Here is a 22,216-nt window from a genome sequence, read left to right as displayed (position 1 = left end):
TGTGAGCAGGAAACTCAGGCCCGGTCGATGCTGAGAAGGCAGAGGTGCGGATGCGGTGCCGGCGGTGAGCAGGCGCGCGAGCCCGTCGGTGGCCGACGCCGCGGCCCTCAGCCGCGGGCGAGGGTCCGCCCACGTGGTCTGGCACGGCACGCGGCGCGCGGCGCGAGATCAACACCCGCGGCCGCGCGGCGCGAGACGCGTCGAGGCCGTGTCCCGAGGCAGCGCTTCGCTCTCGCGCTCCACGTTGCGCCTTGCTCCGCACCACCACGCCCTCTCACAGCTGCCGCACGCCGCCATGTCGCGCTCGCCGTCGCCCGGCAGCTCGGCGCAGACACCTGCCGCGCTGCTCGTCTCGCTCCGCGCACTCAGCCGCGCGCCCTCGACGCCGGCCAGCCGCACCGCGCTCGCCGCGCAGCTCGACGCGCTCGCCCACCTCGCCACGTCGCCCGCCGGCGGCCTCTCCACGCACGAGCTGCGCTCGCTCCTCACGCTGGCACTCGAGGCGCGGCCCGCTGCGGCGCGCAAGCTCCTGCGCTGCGCCGTGCCGGCCAAGGGGGCGCGCCTGCGCTGCCGAGACGTAGAGATCATCCTCGGCTGCCTGGGCGGCGCGAGGCCGATTGGAGACGGCATCGACGGCGAGGAGGAGCGCGGCGATGTGGATGCGGGCGAGCAGGTGAGACGAGCCACCCACACACAGCTGCTCTGCGCCTCCTGCTGAGCGTCTGTGCAGGCCGCACTGCTGCGTCTGCTGCTCTGCTTCCTCGAGCCGCCTGCCGGTCTGCCGTCCGACAGCGACGGACAGGCCATTGCGCTCCCGACCTCGTTCCTCACGCCCAAGGCGCGCCAGACGCTCGGCCGCGCATACGGCATCCTCTTCCACTTTCTCGACTATGCCACGCTGCGGTGAGCCGTCTCTGCGCCACAAGCGTGGGCTGCACGACCCTGATGCATCCTGCCCCCGCAGACCTCACCTATGTGCTCTGCTCGGTGCTCTGACGCGCAGAGCCCACGTCAAGCCCTACCGCGTGGCGCGTCTGTGAGTCATCCGCGCGTTCTCCTGACTCTGCGGGTCTCACTCCGTGTCTCCCCCTCAGCATGGCCCTGCGCGGCACGAATCCCACCGACAGCTCCCTCACAAATCTGCTAGCGGTCTACGCGACGTTCCTGCCTTCCTTGCTCTTCGCGCTGCCGCTGCCCAACATCAGCGCCAACGTCAAGCACGTCGATCCCAACTGGCTTGCCTCCGTCCGAGCCACACACTCGTCAGGTGGCGCAGTAGACGCTCCTCCGCCAGGCAAGCGCCCTCGTCTTTCTCTCGCTGCCAGCGTCAACCAAGGCGGCGGCACGCTCGTGCCCCTGCCAATCTGCACGCCAATCGGCACGCGTCCTCTCTCCACCGAAGCTCGTTCCTCGATCGCCTTAGGCTCCATGCTGCCGCGCTTGCTCCTGCCAGCAAACCTAGCTGCTTCCCTCGCACATGCTCCCTCGAGGCTAGCGATCACCGCAAGCGTCGACGCAACGCATGGCGCACGCGTGGCGCGATGGGTGCTGGCGAGATTGCAGGAGGACTGGGAGGCGGGAAGAGATGCGAGATGCAGTGATCTGGCTGAGCTGGCGGCGAGGACTTGGCGCACCACTGGACTGCCGCCGCAGGCGACGCAATGGGTCACGGAGCGCGTGCGCTGGCATGCGCTCGCGGGACTCGTGCCATTGCTGCCGCCAACGGAATGGGCCGGTGAGTCTCACAGCCTTCCCTTTGGTTGAGCTGCACTGAACACGGCACCGCACAGACTTCGACCTGGCAGTCATGCAGCCGCTCTCCGAGTGCGCAAAGAGCGCAAGGAACGAGCGACATGCAAAGCCTGAAGAGGTGCTCAGTGCTCTGGCTGCCATGCTCTCGCGCTGGGGACGCGCAGACTGGGCCAAGCTGCAGCGAGATGCGGGCAAGGGTCGGCTTGTGTGAGTCGTTTTGCTCTGCCTCGTTGCGCCTCTCACAGGCTGACCTGTGAGGTGTGCAGCTACTATGATGCGACGCCCCTGCTGCGCAAGGTGGACTACGAGCAGACGCTGCGCAATACAGCCCATGCTGCCGCCGAGCTGGCGATGTCGTTGATCGTCGTGAGTGGATCGCCCTGAGTACTCCCACTGGCCCTGCTGACCACAGCGCGACAGAGCCATCCTACGCTGCGCGTCCAGTCCGCGGCACTGCGCCTCCTCGAGGTCCTCTCCTCGCCCTCTCTCACAGGAACGCACACCTTCCTGCTTCCCTCCTCCTCTCATCTGCTGCTCCTCATCCTCTCTCGCGTGGGCGGCATCATGCCCCTCTCTCGCGCCTGCGGACTCGTGCAGACCGTCCGCGCCAAGTTCAACGCACACGAGTCAGCGGGCGACTCGATCAACCTGAGCGAAACGACACGCGAGTACTTCAGTGAGGCGAACAAGGATCGTCTCAACGAGGCAGTCGTCTTGCTTGCGGACCTGGTGTGGAGGATCAAGGCGCTTGACACGGTCGAAGCGGGCGCCACGGATGTGGGCATCAAGCCGTGAGTCCCCCTCAGAAAGGAGTGCGACGAGCTCGACGCCTGACTGACGCCGTCTGGATGCTAGCTACCTCGTCAAGCGCCTCCGCGCTCGCTGCGACGAAGCAGGCTGTGATCTAGCACAGATCGCCTCCGTCACGCACGGCTCGGCGTTCATTGCGCTGGCCGAGGCATATGCCAACGTACGTCTTGTCACCCTGCGCTCCTCATCGGCATGTGCTGAGTCCGACCATTTGCCCCTCTGCAGGAGTCGGCGCGCACTGCCAAGCTGCCAGCGCCCGTCGTGAGCGGGCCTGTGACGGCTGGAGCACTGCGCGATGCACGAAAGGTGAGTGCCGCAAGCACCTCTGCCTGGCTATCAGCCGCTGATGCCCTCTCTGCTGCGTTCACAGGCCGGACTGCCAGCGGTCAGTCTCGTCGACTTCCGCTCCGCCTTCCTCGGATGGCTCGAGGAGCGCGGCGCCCTCGGCGTCACGGGCCTGCTGCGTGCCACGATGAGCTCCCTCTCCAAGACGCTGCAGTCGGCAGCGGCTGCCTGACGGCGTTCGCAAATGCACAAGTGACACGATGACATTGAATGGCCTAGAGGGATGCTTGATGGACGGGAATGATGTGCGTGGGTACGAGTGCGTGGTTGCAGAACAGCCGTGACGCAGAAGGGAAATGTGAGTGGTGTGGTCGCCGCACGATGGCCTCGCGCCTTGCTGCGCGACGCTGCTGGCGATCAGATGCCCGGACGCCGGCTGCGTCCCGCCGAATGCTTGATCTTGGTGGCGCGCGCCTTGGGCGGGTGCGGGTTCTTCTTGAGGGTGATGCAGATCTTGCTTGCCTCGGGCAGCGTCTCGCGCTCGAGGGCATCGCAGAAGACTTGCGGGAGGGCGATGCACAGCGCCTCGAGACTGAGCTCGGGGCCGACGCCGCCATCGAAGAGCTTGCTGCGACGCTGCGATGGCCAGTGTGTCAACACAGGAGTGATACCGAGACGCGACACGAGACGCGCACCATCTCGAGCGAGTTCTCCGATAGCCGGTCATCAACATCCCACGGATCGAGCTCGTAGTGCGCCTCTCGCTTGAGGATGCCGCGCTCCTTCTCCATATGCGACGCGACTTGTGCCTGCGAGAGTCGTCAGCTCGCGAAAAGGGCACACGGTGCGTTGGCGCGACGCACCTTCAGCAGCGCCGACATGACCTCGCTGAGCAGCTTCAGCACATTCATGAGCGGCGCCTTGAGGTCCACGCCGCGATACAGCTCGATGCCGACCTCGAGGCGCGAACGACCGTCGGCGCCGGCCTCGAGTTGCCGGAAGAACGTGCCCGTCTCGCCGTCGTAATTGCGCTCGAGCGTCTCGAGCTGCCGCTCCACGACGGCGAAGAGACGACGCAGGCCTGCCTCGGAGGCAACCGTGTAGCCAAACGCCATCGCGTCCGACTCGCGATGGTCGAAGCGCGTCAGGACGCTGCGCAGCGCCACGCCCGTCGTGAGCAGCATGGCGGCGGAGCGGTCCTGGTGTGCGTGCTCGTACACCTGCAGCTTGCGCATGGCGGGCGTCATGACCGTCGAGCAGATCTCGCTGATGCCCAGGTCGCAATTGGCGCCGACGCCCTTCGCGTAGTCGTTCATCAGGCCGCCGACGGTCATGGCAGCGCTCAGCGCGCCGGGCGGGAAGAGATGGCCGATGAGGAACTGCAAGAGACAACTCATACGCGTGCGCATCAGATCGCGCCGCATCGTCATGGGCAGGATGCGGAGGACGTAGCGGTCGGCGCCGAGGTCGAGCGCTGGAGTCGCCGATTCGGGAGTGCCATCGAGCGCCGCTCTCTGCTGCTTGCGCTGCGCTCGACGAATGGCGCTCCTCGTCGGCTCGGGCTCGGCCTTAAGCTCGGGCTCGGCCTTGGGCTCCGGCTCTTCCGGCTCCGGCGCTGTCTCTGGCGCGGCATCCGACTCAGAGGAAGACGAGCCTGTGCCCTCCGCAGCAAGACGCTTAAGGTAAGCGAAAGGCTCCTCCTTCGACATACGCAAGATTCTCTCGTTGAACGCCTTCGTTCCTTCAGCGCGGTCGCGCGGGAGCAAATGCCACGCCGGCTGGCCCTTGAGCACAACAGCGTGGAGCTGCTTCGAGACGACGGCGACGATGCGCAGCGCGAGCTGCAGCAGATTCGTGTCGAGCGCCAGTGCGAGCGGCATCGTCTCCTTCTCGACGCGCTTCGAAAGATAGGTGGAGAGGGAGCGGGCGTTACCGTACGCCACGATGAGAATGGCGCTCGACAGCTCTCCCTCTGCGAGGATGTCGGCGACCTCGAGCGTCCCGTCCACCTGGCGTGCCGTCGGCATCATCAGGCCCTCGACGAACTGGCGTACGCGGTCGCGATGCTCAGCGTAGTGGTTGACGGCGACGTCGAGGAAGTCGGTGAGCAGATCGATGAGGCCCTCCATGATGCTCTCCGGCATGCGTCGAGCGCCGTCCTTAGCTTCGGACGCGTGATTAAGCAGCTCAAAGATAGGATCGATGAGCGCAAGACTCGCGTCCAGCTCTGTGCCCCACGTCGACGGCAGCGAGACGCCAAGACGACCGAACAGCTTGCGATGCTCTGCCACCTCCTTGGCGGAGAAGGACGCGCAGGAACGCAACACGCGAAGCTTGACTGCCAGGACGTCGATCTTGCGCTCGTCGCCCGAGCCCGTAAGCGTGGCCTTGAGGTGTGCGAAGAGCGCAAGGCGATCGGGCTCGGCCTTGGCTTCGGCCTCGAGCGCCAGCAGTACGCTCTTGACCTGCGCATCGAAGGCCGCGTCGCGCACCTTCACAGCGCTGGGCTTGGCAGTGCCCGTCGGCGGGCGAGAGCGGAGCAGCTCTCGCAGCTTCGCATCGCTGTCGACCACGCGCTGCATCGACGGCGACAGAGGCACGCCAGCCTTCTGCATCGTGCGCGCCTTCTCGAGCATGTGGCTCACCGTGAGCGGATACTTGCTCGTCGGAGCCGGCCAGAGATTCTCTCGTCGCGTGCGCACGAGCACCTGCTTTTCTTGTTTCGACTTGGCTGGGCGTGCTTGGCTGCGCAGATACGCCGGCGCATGGAGCGCTGAAGGCAGCGGCGGTGCCGGACCTACGACGATGCCCTGGGGCACAGTGATGATCCAGTTCTCCGTGACGACCTGCTTTGGCCTCGGAGGCTCGACCGCCGGCGCTTCCATGGCAGCGCATTGGATCTGGTCAAAGAGGCGCGCGGCTTTCGCAGTGAAGTCTGCTTTTTCGGCGCTGGCCTCGCTTGGCTCTGAGTCATCTGCCGCCGGCGGCTCCTTGCCGAGCAGGCGGTCGAGCGCCTCGATGCGCGCCTGGTACAGGTCATGCACGAGCTGGCGCGACTCGAGCAGCTCAGTGAGGCGCTGATGCTCGTTGAAGAGATCTTCGTAAGTGCAGGACTCATCCTTGCACTTCTTGCAGCTCGACTGCACCTTCGGCGGCGGCAGCGATGGCGAAGGCGCCTCCGGAGCGTCTAGCTCGAGCGCGAGCGTGATGCGACGCTTGTGCGGCGCGTCGTCACCTTCCTCCTCGCGCGCTGCTGTCGCGAGAGTGTGCTGCGCACGATTGGTGGGAAGGGCCTTGATGAGGCGGTTGGAACTTGACGTGCGCCGCCGGACGCATTGCGCAGCCTTGATGCTGCGGCAACGACGTCCGTGGGAGTTCATGACACGCCCGAGAGTCTCTAGATTGGCTGTCGCGCCCGCGTCGAAGTCCTCAGTCGGCGTGCCAAGCGAGAAGAGCACACGAGGCTCAGGATTCAGCGGCGAGGAGTCATCTACGGATGTGGAAGCCGAGTCGTTCTGCAGCCTCGACGGACTGCTGCTCTTCTCGCGCTCAAACGCGGCGCTGAAGTCGACGTCGCCCAGCGTCGATGGCGCGAAGTGCGCCTCCTCCTCCTCGGCATCTTCGTCGTCTCTGCAAGGGACGAGTCTGAGCAACAGCGTGATGGGCCGACCCACACTACGACTCACCTTTCTGCACCTGGGCCAGATGGCGCCAGGGCCCGGATCCTCACGCGGCCGCGAGGCAATTGCCCGGCATACTTGGACCCGCCACGGCCCGTCCCTTCTCTCCTTTTCGCAGCCCATCCCTCCTCATCCTCCTTCCCTTCTTCCTCCACATCGTCTGAGTCTGGACACTGCGCTATGAGCTGCAGCTTGTCCGCGATGTCGTCTCGCATGCGACGCCTACCATCGAGCTCAGCCCAGCTCTGCGCGTTGTAGCTCGAGCGCGGTGCGCCGAGCGCAAGGCTGGCGGCGGTAGCTTCGGCGAAGAATCGATCTTGCGGCGACACAGGCCGCTCTATGGGCGCTGTTCTGGCGATCTGCGCACTTGCTATTGCGGACCGTTGACACCAGGAGCCGTTCGAGGCCTTGAGAGGCACGGCCGGTGCGCGTGGCGTCGGAATGGAGGTGGTGACGATGGCGCCGCTCCACGTCGAGCGCGGAGGCGTGTTGGCGCCCGTCGAGGAGCCAAGCACGGAGCGTTTACGAGCGAAGGGCGCCTGTCACAACGCATGATGAGCTGCATTCAAGCGTGCACGTCGCCTCACACGGTGTGGCAGGTATGGCCGTCAGACTCACAGGAGAGCTGGCGCGACTGGAGTCTGGCGACGTGCTGTCGCCGCTGTTCTCTTGCTCGCGCTGCAGCAGCTTGCCCGTGAGCGGGCGAGGTGGAGAGGCGAGAGCTTTCATGCGCTGCACTCACCTGTCTTCGATAGCTCTCTGCCTTGGCGGTGCGATCGAGGCGGCGGCGCCACGAGCCGGTGCTGCCAGGCATGGCGGCGTGCGTGGCTCGCGTGCGCGGAGGGCGAGCGGCTGGAGGTTGCCGGAGTGGCAGATCGATGCAGCTGTGGCCAGCGTGCGATGGCTATGGTGCCAGGAGTGGCTGGGTGGACGGCGCAGCGCGTCTGCGTCGCGCCGCGGATGGAGGAGTGACAGGGGCGGTGTGGACGGCGGCGCAGCGAAGCAGCCGGGACAGGCGGGATGGTGGAGGAGCGAAGGCAAGCCTGGAGAGAGTGCTGGCAGTGTTGTGGGCCAGCCCTTTGTGCGGCCGGGCCTGATTCAATTGCCTCTTTCGCCGTTGATGATGCGGCGACATCCGAGGAGGAGGCTCGAGCGCCCCACCGCCGGCCGCGGCTTGCCTGCAGGCACGCACGCAGAGGACAAAGGAGGCAGGTCTGCGCGCCGCGCCCCATCCGTCCGACCACCACACCTGGTGCGCACCTGGCGCCGCTTGGTGTCAACACAGCAACACGGCGCTTCAGCTCTCTCGCTTGCGATGATGCGCTGAGGCTTCCCGACGCTTCGATGCTGGACGGGTGCGTGCAGGTGGCGCGCGACGCGCGGTGCAGCACGCGTGTTGGTCTGCGCCGGCAAGCTCACACAGCCGCACCCGCACCGTTCGCACTCCTGTTCGCAGAGTGTGACTCGAGCCCCACATGCGCATCAGTCGCCGTCGGAGACGTTTGCTGTAGCGAGGTGGGACGCCGGTCGATCGGCGTGGATCCTTGGAGAAGAGGGCGCGTCTGGCCCACGGCGCGCCGAGGGTGCAGCCGGCTCGGCGTGCGGCACAGCCCCTGGCAGCGCATCAGCCGCGCCCCAGCTCACTGCAAGGCTGAGCCAGACGCCTCACTGACTGGCCAGGCCGTACGCTCGTGCTGCCGAGCAGCCTGGCAGAGAAAGGCGGCTTCAATGCATCTCGCGGCCCGGAGGTGATCCTGCTGTTGCGAGAACAACAGCGGCAGCTGGGCGCGGGAAGCAGGCAGCCGCCAGCGCCGGCCGTGCACGCGCTGCGCGCACAGGCAGATGCGAAGGCTGCCGCTGGCTGCGGCCGTGCGCGTCTCGGCCTCGCGCCTCATCTTCCGACGACGACGACGAGCCGCACCCTCACAGCCCTCACACCACTCACTCGCTGCGCCTGCTTCTTGCGCACCCGCCGCAGCGCCGCCGCAGAGCCATCATCGCGCCGCAGCTGGCAGCCGTGTGCCTCTCGCCGCGCTCTCTCCTGTTCGCTCTGCGCATCCGGCGCCGCTCGTCCCGATGCCCGTCGCGCCGCTGAACATTGCGCCGCACCAAGCACTGCACTTCGGGCCACCCTCCCCTCGCGAAGGCTCCAGCCGCTCGCAGCGCGGCGACTCGCCGGCGGCCGAGGAGTACGAGCTGAACCGCACGTACGAGTCCGGCCCGGCACTGCCCACCTACTCGCCCGGCATGACGACGAGCTACGACGCCCCGCACGGCGGCGCCTCGTCGGCCGGCGCCACGCCGCGCCGCTTCGCAGCTGGCGGCTTTGATCCGTACAGCGCGGAGAAGGGCGAGGACAAGATCCAGGAGAAGGGCGGTGCCGGCGCTCAGGCCTACGCCCGCGCCGGTCTGCAGCCCGTCGCCGAGCTGGGCAACACGCCATCGTATGGCGGAGGCGCGAGCAAGGGCGGGTATGCCAGCCTCATTCCTGAGAAGCAGCCGCCCAAGTCGCCAGTGAGCGCAACCGGGCTGGTTTGTGTGCCACGGCTCTGACGCCTCGCTCCTCAGCTGGACTACCTTTCGGCTCTCTCGCAGCAGTCCGAGGCGGCCACGACGGCCATGTACCTCGTGCTGAGCCTGGTCTCGCGGCTGTGGGGCATTGGGCGAAGTCCGCATGTGATCTGGGACGAGGTGAGTGGCCGCACAGCAGTGCACAGCGAGAGCGCCATCCTCACGCACTGCAGGCGCACTTCGGCAAGTTCGGCTCGCACTACCTCAAGAGCGAGTTCTACTTCGACGTGCACCCGCCGCTCGGCAAGATGCTCGTCGGCCTCGCAGGCCTGATAAGCGGCTACCGCGGCCAGTTTGAGTTCAAAAGCGGCGAGAAGTATCCGGACGATGTCAACTACGTCGTGAGTCGCAGCAGCGTGAGACGCGTGTGCCAGTGGCTGACGGCTCGCAGGGCATGCGCATCATCCTCGCCATGTTCGGCGTGGCGATGGCGCCGATTGCCTACAGCACGAGCGGCGCCCTGGGCTGGAACTGGCGCTCGCGCCACGTGCTGGCCATCATGGTGCTGTGCGACAATGCCTGGCTCGTCATCTCGCGCTTCATCCTGCTCGACTCGATGCTGCTCTTCTTCACCTTCACCACCGTGCACGGCCTCGTCATGTTCCACCGCCAGCAGAACCGCTCCTTCTCCAAGATGTGGTGGTTCTGGCTCACGTTCACCGGCCTCTCCATCGGCTGCGTGGCGAGCGTCAAGTGGGTCGGCTTCTTCGCTACGGCGCTCGTCGGCCTGTACACGATGGAGGATCTGTGGGACAAGTTCGGCGACACGCGCATGCCCGTGGTGAGTCGACTTGATGTATGTTGCGATGCTGTACTGACGCCTTTGCAGCGCACGTACGCACGACACTGGTGTGCGCGCATCCTGTGCCTCATCGTCTCGCCCGTCATCGTGTACATGACGTGCTTCCGCATCCACTTCCTCATCCTCAGCAACTCGGGGCCCGGCGACGCACAGATGAGCAGCCTGTTCCAGGCGCACCTGCGCGGCAACGACTTTGCCAAGTCTCCGCTCGGTGCGTGCTGCCCGACTCCTGCTGCGGTGCTGCGCTGACTCTACCCTGCAGAGGCGGCGTACGGCAGCAAGGTCACCTTCAAGAACATGGGCTACGGCGGCGGCCTGCTCCACTCGCACGTGCAGACGTACCCTGCCGGCTCGCAGCAGCAGCAGGTGACGTGCTACCACTACAAGGACAACAACAACGAGTTCGTCATCACGCCGCGCTGGGAGGACGCGCCGCTGCCCGGGCCCAACAGCACCGAGCCGATCCGCTTCCTCAAGGCTGGCGACACGTTCCGCTTCGTGCACGTCCAGACGGGCCGCAACCTGCACAGCCACAACTTTGCCGCGCCCATCACCAAGGAGAACTACGAGATCAGCGGCTACGGCAACGACACGGTCGGCGACTCGAACGACTACTGGGTCGTCGAGGTCGTCGACGACATCATCACGCGCAAGAAGGGCGCCGCGGGCGACCCGATCCGCAGCCTGACGACGCGCATGCGCTTCAGACACCAGAATCTCGGCTGCTACATGCGCGCCGGCGGTGCGATTCTGCCGCAGTGGGGCTGGCGTCAGGTCGAGGTCAGCTGCGACAAGGAGAACAACCCGCGCGATGAGCATACCTACTGGAACATCGAGAGCCACTGGAACGAGCGCCGTGAGTGGCGCTGCTGCGGCGCATGGTCGCTGTTCCTCCGCTCACGTATGACCGCGCAGTGCCGCCCGGAGACACGAAGCTCTACCGCTCGCCCTTCCTGCGCGACTTCATCCACCTCAACGTCGCCATGATGACGTCCAACAATGCGCTCACGCCCGACGCCGACAAGGACGACATCCTGGCGAGCAAGGCGCTCGACTGGCCGGTGAGTATGTGAGGCTAGATGGAGAGAGCGCGTGCTGAACGCTCTGCAACACAGTGGCTCTACAACGGCCTGCGCATGAACGGCTGGGGCGACAACCAGATCAAGTGTGAGTCACGATGCAACTAGGCTGGTACGGCGGTGGCTAACACATGTCTCCCTTGCAGACTATCTGTGAGCTCAGCGCTGGCAGCTCAAAGTCGAGGGACATGCTGACCGTTCCGCAGGGTCGGCAACCCGGTCATCTGGTGGGGCTCGACGACGAGTCTCTTCGTCTGTGAGTCGCCTTGCCTTTGCCATCCTCGGCAGCTACTCACTCCTCGCACAGTCGTGCTGGTGCTGGCGTGGTACCTGGGCCGCATGCAGCGGCGCCACGCCGACCTCAGCCCCACGGACTTCAACCAGTTCCTCTTTGTCGGCAAGCTCGCTGGCATCGGCTGGTTCCTGCACGTGCGCGGGCGCGTGCTGTCGTGCTGCGAGCCTCGCTCACATCGCTGCTGCAGTACCTGCCCTTCCTCATCATGGCGCGCGTGTGCTACATACACCACTGTGAGCGCTGCGGCTTGCAACTTGTCGACACCTGCTGACGCTGCACGCAGACCTGCCGACGCTCTACTTCGCCGTGTGCGTGGACAAGATGCGATCCATCGCCTGCTGTGCTCACGCCTGCCCCTCTGCAGGCTCATGTACGTCCACCTGCTGGACCACTTCCTCTGGAACTCTTCGGTGCGTCTGCGCCCGTCCGCCATTGCCACGCTTCGCTGACGAGCGCATCGCAGACGGCTCGCTACCGCGTCCGCGGCACGAGCGGGCAGCGCGCTCCGCTGTCGCCGCTTGCGCAGAACCTTGCGCTGCTCGTCGTGCTGGGCGCCGTCGTGGGCGCCTTTGCGTGGCTGCACGGCACTGCCTGTGAGTGCTGATCTGTGCTGCCATCGTCTTCCGCGTTTGACACGCCTCCCTCGCAGACGGCATCGATGGCCCGGTGTGGAAGCAGCGCGGGTGAGTCTTGCCGAGCGACATGGCAGCACACATCGCTGACACAAACCCCACAGCATGCGTTGGAGGGCGAGCTGGAACATTCACGACTAGGCCGGACGTTCAGCTCAGGCGAGGCTTGTTGGGGCATGCTTGCGGCAGTCCAAGAGGGAGAGACGGTGAGAAGGCACAGGCGCCCACACCTTCTCTTGATTTGCCCTCACTATCCCACGATGATTCGAGATCTGAATGCTCATTCATGCGTCAGCAGCTGGAGGCGCTGACGAAGCGCAGCGAGGCCCGCAGAGCTCGTCGTCGTCGTCGAGCTCGCACTTGAACGAGCGCAGATGCGGGCGACGGCAGCCGACAGCTCGTTCCGCGTCTGTGCAACGGGAGCGACTGCACCCAGCGACGAAGCTGAAGGGTTAAGTCACCAGACCCGCGCCAAAACCCGGGCTATGCTCCGCCGTGTTCAGTACTCGAGAGCGCAGATCGGCCTGTGACTCCACAAGTGCGCTTGAGGTGGGGGTCGAGAGAGGCGCGCGCCAGCATGGCCTGGCGGTGCAGCTCGTCGGTGTGGGGAAGTCACGTGCCACCACGTCTGCTGGGCTGCAGAGAATGACCGCCAGCGTCGCTTGACCCCAGCGTCAGCGTGTAGAACGAGACTCGCGACTGCGTGCCGGCATCACCACACGACCTCGAGAGACACCCTCCACTGCGCTGCTTGAGTTGGCTGCCCGCCTGTGCCCCTGGCGCGCGCCGTGCAGCATCGGGTCGGCGCGCGCTCGGGTGCTGCAGGTTGGCCCGATCGCGAAGCTCTCGCGACGGGTGCGCCTCGCCTCGGCACACCTCGCTGCTGCACTGGAGAGCTTCATCCTCGTTGCAGCGGACAGTCAAGCGTCTCAGCATCGCCGACGGCCAGATCAAGTAAAATTAGAACCACACATCTTGTGAGGTCTGTGGCTGCTCTCCATTGCCTCGATCGGAGTGCAGCTCGCAGCCCGCGGCCCGTATGTCCGCGTGCACAGCGTAGCGCAGCAAGAGGCCGCCAAGCGTGCGGTCACGACGTCGTCCACAAGGGCGCACGGCCGGACAGAGGCCGAGCCCGCTGCGGCACGTCGCCCGCCCCAACCTGCACCCTACACTGCGAGCCTGGCAAGGCCTCAGATGGCAAATTCGGGTGCTCTCGGACAGCACCGCCCGGCGATCGAGGGTGCGCCAAGTGCGGCCTCGGGCACGACGACGCCGTGGCACCGCTGCCGGAGCCTCGCCACGGCGTGTAGGAGGGGTACGAGGGGTGATTCAGGACGCGAGAGCTGCACCGCCCTCCTCGCCCGAGGCCGAACGCTCACTCTTCTCAGCCGCTCAGCCTCAGCCAAGCAGGCTCCCGGCCCCCAGCATCAGCACGCAGAGCGCAGACCAGCTTTCAGCGGTCGATTCTGCCCAAGTAGACACGCCGCAAGAGTAGCAGCGCAGACACAGTCGGGCCGCTCGCGGAGAAGCGGCCGGCTGCCAGAGCCTCTCACGCGACCCGCGGCCGCTCGTCCATCGCGCAAGGCGCGCCACAGGGGCACAAGCGCCGCAGCTCGGGTGCGCCGGCTTGCTCGCCTTGCCGCCTGGGGCACACGCCTGCCACACTTGGCGCTCGGTGGCTGTGAACGGCGGGACGCCGGCGACCTGCCCGCAGCAGCGCAGTGCGACTCAGGTGCCGCACGCGATTTCTAGGCAATCAGGCTGACGCGACGTCTGCAGATTCACGACTAGACGCAAGGCTGGCTTTGGCGGTCCGGCGTCGCACAGGTCAGGACCAGCTGGGCAGTGGGAAGGAGAAGGGGGCACAGGCAGCAAGCAAGAGTGCAAGGTTTTCATCATTGGCGGCAAATGCATCATCGTCAGGATGGGCGGGACGCGGCAGGGGCATGTGGGACAGACTGAGGGAAAGTTTAGGGGCGGAGCTGGGGCTGAGAGAAGGTGTGTGCGGCGGGCAGCGAGGCGCGGGCCGTTCTTGATTCTTGAGGGATGCTTGAGGAGAGAGAGAGAAAGTCGAGGTCGTGTGGTTGTGTGGGTGTGACGGTGAGGAGGCCAGACGAGTCGCGCTTAGATCTCGAGCGGCTCGTGCGTCCGCACGTCGTCGGACCCAAGGGCGTGGCCGCCGTGCAGGTAGTCGTCGTAGCTGCCCTGCTGCCCCGGGCTAGAACTGTGTTCCATGCGGTTGACCTGCGCCGCAATCTGTGCGCCCGTGGCAGCACCGACAGTGACGCGGGCTCGCGGCGCAAAGTTGCGCGCCTCGTGCGAGCCCGGCGTCGGCGGGCCGCGCGGCTGCCGCACAAGGTGCGCGGAGTTGCCGCCGGACGGCGACGAGGAGTGGCCGAGCCGGTCGGCGTTGATTTGCGGGACCGGAGGAACGTCAAATGGCGAGGCGAATAGGTTCTGCCCGCGGAGAGTGAGCCAGGAGGACTCGGTTTTGCGACTGCAACGGCAACTCACCTGCAGACCAGCAGCGCCTCCGTTCGCGCCTCTCGATGCCCGACCCATCGTGGCAGCGTAGCCCTCTCTCAGGTTGCCGTTGCTCTTGCGCGCCAGGCCGCCGGCAGGCGGAGCCAGTCCGCCGCTGCCGTAGCCGTGCGACGCGTAGCTGCTGTCGGCCTCGCGCGCGCGCTTCATGTCCGGCGCACTCTTCTTGCCGCGCAAACCCGCACGGCCCGTCGTGGCGCTCGAGCCGGGCGCAAGCATGCCGGAGCTGTCCGTGTTGCCGCGGTGCGAGCGGCCGATGGTGGACGCTTGCGAGCGCAGAGGCTGCGGGACGGCGTATGCGTCAGCCTGATGTCGACAGCGCTGCACGTGTGTCCAACTCACGCGATGGCCCTGCTGCATCTCGTTCTTCGTCACCACGACGTAGCGCTCGTCGCCCTCGCCCATGCTGTAGTGGTACAGGCCGAGCTTCTGTGCCACGAGGTGCACAGTGCGCCGCTCCAGTGGGCTGAGATTCCGCGAGAAGCTCAGGTCGTCGCGCATTCGGTCGTCCTTGAAGAGCAGGACGCGCGAGTAGATCTCGAGCGTGGCGGGGTCGTTCAGGTCCAGCTCTGCAGCGTGCGTCAGCCTCTCGATCAGCCGGAGCCGCGCATCACGACTCACCATCCTTGGCACGCGAGCTCGCCCCACCGCTGACCTCCGACGGAGAGTCGCCTCCAGCCCCCTGACGCGCAGCCGGCACGGCGCGCAGACTGTCTGCCGTGAGCGGCAGGAGCGGCGAGCGCGGCTGCTGCGGCAGCTGCGCGGACGGGTGGATCTCGAGCGAGGGGCTCGGCAGCTGGTGCTGCTGCTGCTGCGACTGCTGCATCTGCGGCTGCTGCGGCGGCGCTCCGACGGCGTAGCTGTACTGGTCGTACTGGTCGTACTGGTGCTGCTGCTGCTGGTGCTCGTGCGGCAGCGGCGGGTTGGGCGGCAGGGCGCCCCAGTGCTGCTGCTGCTCGTGCCTGCTGCGCTCCTTCTCGAGCTGCATCGAGTGCATGCGCTTGATGGCCTTCTCCTTCTCGATGCGCTCCTTCTCGCCCGCCTGCAGCACCTTCTTGTACTCGACACGCAGCTTGCGCCCCGCCACGTCGAAGCCGTTGAGCGCGGCCACGACGGCGTCCGCCTCCTCGCCCGAGCGGAAGTTGGCAAACGCCAGGCCGCGGAAGTTGCCGCCGTCGAAGTGGTAGTTGAAGGCATACGGCATCGGGATCGCCAGGTCCTCCTGCAGGAGCGGAGACCATGCCTCAGCGGCGCACCCGCGGAGCACGTCGAGCAGCCGGACTCACAATGATCTGCAGCAGCTGCTCCTTCTTGATGCTAAACGGGATGTTCTTTACCACGATGGCCGTCGGGATGATGTCGTCGTCCAGCGCGCCGCCCTGCTGGCCCGGCGGCGGCAGCGGCATGCCCTGCGGCGGCAGCTGGTGGCTCAGGAAGCCGCTGCCCGCCGACGGATGCGACTGCTGCGGCGGCGGCGGCGCATAGTAGCCCCTCCCGAGGCCCTGCGGCGCGATGGGCGGCGACGGCGCGTCGCCCCACTGCGGCAGCGCCGAGCGCCCCGGCGGCCGGCGGCTCTGCGAGCCAAAGTGGCCGCTGCCGCCCGTGCCGCCGGGCAGGGCGTGGCCGAAGGAGCCAAAGGCGCTGCTGCCGCTGCCGAGGCCGTTGCTGCTGCCCGGCGCGCCGCCGCTGCCCGAGGCGTAGTCGGGCGCCGAGGCGGGCGGCGAGGCAAAGAAGCGCTCGAAGCGCGCCGATGCCGACTGCGGGTCGGCCAGCTGCGCGCTGCCGCCCATGCCGGCGTACGAGGCGCTGCCGAAGGGTGACGCACTGCTCAGCGGCGCGGCGCCGTACGCGTTGGCCGCGTCGCCGGCATCAAAGGCGCCGGCCGAGTTGGGGCCGAGGCTGCCGGTGCTGCTGCGCTGGTGCGCGGCGCCGAGGGAGAGGTGGTCGAAGGAGCGGTCGAGGTCCGACATGGCAAGGACTCGTGAAGCGGGCGCAGAGAGAGTGGGCGATGAGAGACGGCGTTGGGCGTCGTGAGATCGTGTTCGGCGGCGTGAGGGGCGTGAGGGCGGCGGCGTGGATGTGCAGAGGAGGGCGTGGGTGGGCCGGATGGAATGGCGGATGCAGCTCGTCACACGTGCGCGCCTGGCTCACTGGCCTCGCCCTGCGGATCTAGGTCGTGCGGCTCGTGTCGTGAGGGAGACGAGAGGCGGAGACGGAGAGACGGGAGCCGGAGCCGGAGGATGCGAACGGGGCACGATGGAGGGCAGGAAGGAGGCAGGCGACGCTGGGCCAAGGCAACACGCGCCAGCCGCCGGCGCGAGCCTAACCCAGCGCGCAGCAGTGCGACAGCGCGCAGAGAGCCCGCCCGCCGTGCCTGCCTGGCGTGGCCTCTGCTCTGCCGGCGTGCCTGCTCCGCACGCGTCTTTCTCTGCGCTGTGGCGCGCGCGACGGCTCCGCAACGCTGACCGGCCCCTCGGAGCGTTCTTGGACGGTCCGCTGCCGCGCTTCAAACCGCCCAGAGGAGCGTGCTTTTGGGCGCAGTGTCTGCACAGGGGCTGCTGCATGCTTGCTGCCAGCCCAAATCGGGAGCTGCGCCCTGTGCGACGGCACGCAGCTGATGGCGAAGGCAAGCGAGTCGGCGTCCAGCACGGCGGAGCAGAAGGCGACTTGCCCTCTGCGCTGCATGCAGGAAAGCAGCCCAGGCACAAGTTGGCCGCACCCGCGCAGAGAATGCGCCCCGTCGCTCGCGCGCACCGGCCACCCCTCAGCAGCGTGATGCTCTCTCCGCCCTCCACGCGGCGCGCGGTTTCTGTGATCTTCGCTGGCGCCGCACCTGCCTCTCCTCCTACCACACCCCCACCGCCCAGCATGCCGCTCAACTACTCAAAGTGGTGCGTGCCGCTGCAGCGCACTGGCGCCGCGCAGCCCACTGACCCGCCGCACCAGGGACGCCCTCGAGCTCTCCGACGACTCGGACATCGAGGTGCATCCCAACGTCGACAAGAAGAGCTTCATCAACTGGAAGCAGCGCGACATCCATGAGAAGCGCGAGCTGCGCAGGCGTGAGATGCAGGATCTGCGCGACGAGATTGCGCTCAATGCCAAGCTCGACGGCAAGCTCGGCGAGGTGAGTGCGCAGCGGGCATGTGGAGGAGATGGACGGCAGTCGGTCAGGCGCGGCAACGGCGGCAGAGGCGACGATTGGCAGGCACGAGCGTGATGCAGAAGAAGTCGGCCTCAGTAGCGAGATTTGCAGGCGAGGGTCGGCGCCGCAGCACCATGCCTCGCTCTCATATGCAACTCATGCGACGCATAGAAGTGCTCCACACGTCTCGCATCGTTTCTGCACCCTCTGGACGCACCGCTGACCTTCGCCCTCAGGTGCTCGGCGGCCTGTCCTCAGAAGGCTCGACGTCCTACTCTCGCACCGTCTCGCAGCTGACTGCCGAGCGCGAGGCGAACCCGAACAAGGCCAATCCAACGCCGTCAGACATGGTCCTTTCGCTGCTACTGCAGATCAACGAAGTGCCGTCGGTGAAGGGCAAGAGCGGCAATGAGCTGGACGAGGCGCTCACGACGCAGCTCAAGGAGCACCGCGAGAAGCTCGCCGCGCGTACGCTGCAGGCCAGCGCGCAGCTCAAGGGCTTTGAGGAGGAGGAGAAGCGCAAGATCACGAGTGATGGCATTCGCGAGGGCTGGAGCTCGGGTGTGAGTAGCTTGCAGCGCGCTGAGTCCTGCTCGCCGCTGACGCATTTCCGAGCAGCACGTGAGCAAGGCCGAACCAGAAGAGGCGCCTTCGCCGGAGAAGCCGAAGAGCAAGGGCAAGGGCAAGGCAACGACAACAACGATCGAGACGCTCAATTCGCCCAGCGTGCAGCAGACATCCCCAGACTCGGACGCCGACGACTCCGACGACGAGTCTGTGCCGGCGCTCACACCCGCGATGTCCAAGTTCATCGACCTGGAGCCGTGCGTGCCCAAGGTGCTGCCGCTCGAGATGCCCGGCCTGCCACCGCAGTTCAACCCCAAGCGCGACCTCAACACGGCGGCGTTCGCGAGCGCCTACGAGTACATTGGCAAGAACCGCGTGCTGCTGCGCAAGGGCTCGACGGATGCGCTGCTCGTCGAGGCGTTCCAGGCGTGCATGCGTGGCGATGCGGCGCGCGGCCGGCGTGCTACCGAGAAGGGCCTGATGGTGCAGTACTGCGAGAAGCTCGGCAAGGATGGCGTCTCGCTCTTCTTCCAACGGTGAGTGGCTCCGGCACACCGACTTGGCTCCTCTGCTCATCTGCTGCCTTGCCAGGATGAACAACCAGGACGGCCGCGCCGCGATCGTCTTCTTCAACGACGTGCTCTCCACCTTCACGCGCATCCTCACGCGCAGCAAGGCGCTGGCCGCCGAGCAGCCAGCAGCGAGCGGCGGCGTGGAGCAGATCCAGCTGGTGGCCGAGGACCCAAACACCGTGATCGGCTTCGAGGTGCCCGACGGCCCGCCGCCGGAGAAGATTGAGCTGGAGGGCGAGGGCTCGGAGAGCATGGATCCGGAGCGCGTGCGAGCGTTCCTGCAGCGCCGCTGGGACATCTTCACGGGCTTTGCGCCCGAGCTGCAGGAGGCACTCAAGACCAAGGAGCTCGACAAGGTCAACAAGGTGCTGGGCGACATGCCGTGTGATGATGCTGAGCAGGTCGTGGGCCTGCTCGACGAGGCGGGCATCCTGAGCTTCAGCTCCAGCGAGGTGAGTCGCAACACGCGCGGGTCGTGAGAGTCATTGCTGACGGCGCATCACAGATCCGCGACGACACAGCGGGAGCAGCATGAGAATGCACGACATGAGAGACACACGCATGTGTGATGATGGCGAGATGACATTGCACGGTGGCTGAGGTATCGGTCTAGGGCATGGCAGGCGGGCAAGTATGAACCAGTGGGCAGGGAACGGGCACTCTAGCTGCTCAGGCTCTGGGCCTTGGCAGTGGGGAACACAAGCAGGTCGGAGAGGCGGTGCTTCTGCGCGCCGCCGTTGACGTAGTAGGCAGCGGCCGCAGCGAGGCCGACGAGGAGCACGACGTTGTTGAAGCGCGACTCCTTCTTGCCGACCTCGCCGGGCGCCATCATGCTCGCGGCGCGGTTGAACGAGGGCACGTTGGAGCGCAGCTCGGTGAAGACGACGGGCAGCAGCACGACGCATGCCGTCCAGAAGACGGCGACGCTGCGCCACATGAGGGCCGGCCAGTCGAGGAAGCCCGGCACGCGCGCCTCGCTCTCGCCCTTGTGCACGCGCGGCTTGGAGAAGAGCGTGTAGATCGAGTAGAGCGCGACGCTGAAGAAGTGGTAGACGAGAAGCATGGGCTGCGGCGCGAGGCCCGACAGCAGTCGCACGGGCCCGCCGACGCACTCGCCGCCGAGCTCAAAATAGCCGAAGCAGCCCTCGCGCAGCACCTCGAGGTTCTCGTCGTCGGCGCCGAAGAGGCTGTACAGCGCCTGCGCGAGGATGTTGATGACGCTCGCCAGGCCCTTTCGCCGCCAGTGCCACGACCGTAGCGCCGGCTTGAGGCTGTCCCACTCGGCCAGGTCGCGCGAGCCGCCCTGCTTTGCGTCGCGCTCCAGCGGCGTCCACTCCTCGCCGCCGAGCGACGTGGTGAGGTGCACGACATCCCAGAGGCCGACGGACATGCCGCCGCCCGTAAGCGGATGCCGCATGTTCATGGCGTCGCCGACGAGGATGACGCCCCGCCGCTGCTTGTTCTGGCCTTGCATGCTTGGCGGCAAGAAGCTGTTGGGCATGCTGCGGAAGCGCGTCGTGCGCTCGAGCTCCTCGAGCACGCACGGCCGCAGCACCTCGGGCAGCTGCGCGACGACCTTGTCGCGGATGTGCGCCTGCAGCTCGCCCTTGGACTGCGACGGCAGCTTAACGCCCGGCACGTCGACCAGCACGCGCGTGTCCGTCGGGCTGATCTGGTAGAGCAGCGTCGGGCCAGCGGGGCCCAGTACGACGTGGCCGTGCTCCGGCGCCGGCAGCGGCGCGTTCTTGAGCTCGAGCGCGACGAAGTTGGAGCGCACCGTCGGCGCAATGGTGGAGCCGTGGGTGCGGCGGAACTTGGAGAAGCAGCCGTCGGCGACGATGGTGAGCGGCGCCTTGAGCACGAGCTCCTCGGGCTTCGCGTCGCCCTCGGCCTTGGGCGTGGCAGTGACGCCGACGACACGGCCATCGGCATCCTCGTCGAGCTCGCGCACCGTCGCCTCGAACGTCGTGACGCGCTCGTGCGCCTGGGCGCGGCGGCGCAGGCTCTGCACGAAGCGGCCGTGGTGGAAGCTGCGACCCTCGACCTTGCCGCTGAAGCTCTTGGTGCCGCGGCCGACGTCCTCGGGCGCCTCCTGCGGGTACGGAATGGGCACGGCACGCTTGCCGTAGAAGACCTGGTAGCCCTGCACGGGCACGGCGTCGATGCCGTCGAGCGTGTCGGCGAGGCCGAGGAGGCGCAACGCGCGCACGCCGCCCGGCTGCAGCAGCTCGCCGACGATGCGGTCCGGCTCGGCGAGGTCGCGCTCGAGCATGGCGACGCGGCGGCCCGAGCGCGCCAGCGAGAAGGCCAGTGCCGCGCCGACGACGCCGGCGCCGACGACGATGACGTCGAAGGAGCGCGGGGCGCTGGACGAGGCGGCGGCGTTGGCGGGCATGGTGAGGAGTGTGTGGGTGTGCTAGATGGCCATGCACTGGCAGATGTGTGTGTGAAGTGTGAGGTGTGCTGAGGGGTGTGGTGGAGGGAGTCAGGCTGCGGACGTCGGCGCTGGACGTCGTGCCCCGCGCTGCAGTCTGGGGCAGGCGTCGGTTTGGGAGGTGCGCATTCAGCGTCAGGCCACGCCGAACGCGCCTCGGCGAGCGGAGCGAGTGGCGGTGGCCGGCTAGCGCGACGGCGGCCTCTTGCTGAGGTCAGCCATGGTCAGGCACGGCCGCACGTGCGCGCCTCGGCCTCCGAACGGCCTCACTCCTGCACGTGACCATCCCCTCCTCCCTCCCGACTTGGGCCGCCATGGCCCGCCATCGCGCAAGCGAGCGTCGACGGAGCGAATTGTGGGCGGAGTTGCGGCGCGAGGGCGATCACCCATGCACGCAGCTGCGTCTCGGAGCGCAACAGAGTGCGTACCGCCGCTCAGGCGGACTCTGGCGGACGCAGGCCGCGCGGCGAGAAGGCGTGCGGCATGTGCACGATGGGTCCCTCTCGGCGTGCACGTCAATCAACACGCCGCGCGCGATGAGATGCGGGTGCAGAGAAGGATCGTGCAGAGTGGTCGAGAGCGTGCTCAGGAGGATGATGAGCAGCACCTGGCTGCAGCCAAACATGGGCGTGGCCTGGACGAGGCAGGCCAGGCCAGGGTCACGCGAGCTGTCGCAGCAGAGGGAGCCTCGTGCGCCCGAGAGCCGAGACCCGCTCATACTCTCGACGCTCCACATCACGCTCCGCTCGATGCTGTGCGCCGGCGTGCAGGGCCCTCTGCCAAGCGGGGACGGGAGCGGGTCGGCCTGGACGCAGCGCAGGCGAGCGGAGGTGCGCGGCTTTGGCTGGCGCCCTGGTGCTGTCGAGCTTTCGCGTGCTGCTCCTTGGCCGCCCATCACGCGGTGCGATGTTGCTGCAGGGCCTTCAGTGTGGCGCAGGACGGCAGTCAGTGCGGCCGTCACTGTGCGGCTGCTGCGGCGCCGCGGGTTCCTGGGCGGCCGAGGCCGACGTCAGATGGTGGTGCCAAGGCGCCGGCGGGGCCGCCGTGCGAT

At 67.1% G+C, this 22,216-nt stretch overlaps 8 protein-coding genes across 8 annotated transcripts; 4 read left to right on the top strand and 4 right to left on the bottom strand.

The window, feature by feature from the left end:
• Nucleotides 1-295: 295 nt before the first annotated feature.
• Nucleotides 296-3,137, top strand: FA09DRAFT_362086 (hypothetical protein; the record flags this gene model as incomplete). The annotated part of the gene is made up of 10 exons (XM_025745434.1): nucleotides 296-673; nucleotides 731-903; nucleotides 965-1,036; nucleotides 1,095-1,735; nucleotides 1,791-1,959; nucleotides 2,019-2,118; nucleotides 2,173-2,543; nucleotides 2,608-2,722; nucleotides 2,788-2,868; nucleotides 2,933-3,137. 10 exons carry the CDS (start codon nucleotides 296-298, stop codon nucleotides 3,077-3,079), a joined length of 2,247 nt encoding a protein of 748 aa, XP_025596811.1. The 3' UTR covers nucleotides 3,080-3,137.
• On the bottom strand, nucleotides 3,099-7,737 carry FA09DRAFT_331383 (hypothetical protein). Its single transcript, XM_025743003.1, has 6 exons — nucleotides 7,270-7,737; nucleotides 7,146-7,205; nucleotides 6,534-7,066; nucleotides 3,711-6,477; nucleotides 3,543-3,656; nucleotides 3,099-3,483 (listed from the first exon to the last, which is right to left on the bottom strand). Exons 1-6 carry the CDS (start codon nucleotides 7,339-7,341, stop codon nucleotides 3,265-3,267), a joined length of 3,765 nt encoding a protein of 1,254 aa, XP_025596810.1. The 5' UTR covers nucleotides 7,342-7,737; the 3' UTR covers nucleotides 3,099-3,264.
• An 866-nt stretch (nucleotides 7,738-8,603) lies between these two features.
• FA09DRAFT_340323 (PMT-domain-containing protein) lies at nucleotides 8,604-12,047 on the top strand (the record flags this gene model as incomplete). Its single annotated transcript, XM_025744312.1, has 17 exons — nucleotides 8,604-9,041; nucleotides 9,096-9,218; nucleotides 9,272-9,439; nucleotides 9,490-9,879; nucleotides 9,928-10,111; nucleotides 10,163-10,756; nucleotides 10,816-10,961; nucleotides 11,016-11,067; nucleotides 11,126-11,132; nucleotides 11,186-11,235; nucleotides 11,287-11,408; nucleotides 11,462-11,507; nucleotides 11,558-11,582; nucleotides 11,639-11,684; nucleotides 11,738-11,867; nucleotides 11,924-11,957; nucleotides 12,011-12,047. The coding sequence occupies 17 exons, from the start codon at nucleotides 8,604-8,606 to the stop codon at nucleotides 12,045-12,047; spliced, it is 2,592 nt and encodes an 863-aa protein (XP_025596809.1).
• A 907-nt stretch (nucleotides 12,048-12,954) lies between these two features.
• FA09DRAFT_92493 (hypothetical protein) lies at nucleotides 12,955-13,768 on the top strand. The gene has a single exon (XM_025745903.1). The coding sequence runs from the start codon at nucleotides 13,101-13,103 to the stop codon at nucleotides 13,656-13,658; it is 558 nt and encodes a 185-aa protein (XP_025596808.1). The 5' UTR covers nucleotides 12,955-13,100; the 3' UTR covers nucleotides 13,659-13,768.
• Nucleotides 13,769-13,783: 15 nt separating this feature from the next.
• Nucleotides 13,784-16,708, bottom strand: FA09DRAFT_343971 (hypothetical protein). Its single transcript, XM_025744627.1, has 5 exons — nucleotides 15,734-16,708; nucleotides 15,069-15,669; nucleotides 14,790-15,016; nucleotides 14,421-14,729; nucleotides 13,784-14,363 (listed from the first exon to the last, which is right to left on the bottom strand). Exons 1-5 carry the CDS (start codon nucleotides 16,415-16,417, stop codon nucleotides 14,031-14,033), a joined length of 2,154 nt encoding a protein of 717 aa, XP_025596807.1. The 5' UTR covers nucleotides 16,418-16,708; the 3' UTR covers nucleotides 13,784-14,030.
• A 548-nt stretch (nucleotides 16,709-17,256) lies between these two features.
• On the top strand, nucleotides 17,257-19,473 carry FA09DRAFT_331381 (hypothetical protein). The gene is made up of 6 exons (XM_025743002.1): nucleotides 17,257-17,338; nucleotides 17,394-17,574; nucleotides 17,829-18,155; nucleotides 18,211-18,695; nucleotides 18,751-19,183; nucleotides 19,237-19,473. The coding sequence occupies exons 1-6, from the start codon at nucleotides 17,316-17,318 to the stop codon at nucleotides 19,264-19,266; spliced, it is 1,479 nt and encodes a 492-aa protein (XP_025596806.1). The 5' UTR covers nucleotides 17,257-17,315; the 3' UTR covers nucleotides 19,267-19,473.
• On the bottom strand, nucleotides 19,297-21,434 carry FA09DRAFT_331380 (SE-domain-containing protein). Its single transcript, XM_025743001.1, has one exon. It carries the CDS (start codon nucleotides 21,124-21,126, stop codon nucleotides 19,393-19,395), a length of 1,734 nt encoding a protein of 577 aa, XP_025596805.1. The 5' UTR covers nucleotides 21,127-21,434; the 3' UTR covers nucleotides 19,297-19,392.
• Nucleotides 21,076-22,187, bottom strand: FA09DRAFT_331379 (hypothetical protein). The gene has a single exon (XM_025743000.1). The coding sequence runs from the start codon at nucleotides 22,058-22,060 to the stop codon at nucleotides 21,548-21,550; it is 513 nt and encodes a 170-aa protein (XP_025596804.1). The 5' UTR covers nucleotides 22,061-22,187; the 3' UTR covers nucleotides 21,076-21,547.
• Nucleotides 22,188-22,216: the final 29 nt, after the last annotated feature.

Source organism: Tilletiopsis washingtonensis, assembly GCF_003144115.1.
Source record: "Tilletiopsis washingtonensis strain MCA 4186 unplaced genomic scaffold FA09scaffold_17, whole genome shotgun sequence".
NCBI lineage: Eukaryota > Fungi > Basidiomycota > Exobasidiomycetes > Entylomatales > Tilletiopsis > Tilletiopsis washingtonensis.
The sequence above is the reverse complement of the archived record's forward strand: the minus strand, read 5'-3'. Positions and strand labels throughout refer to the sequence as shown.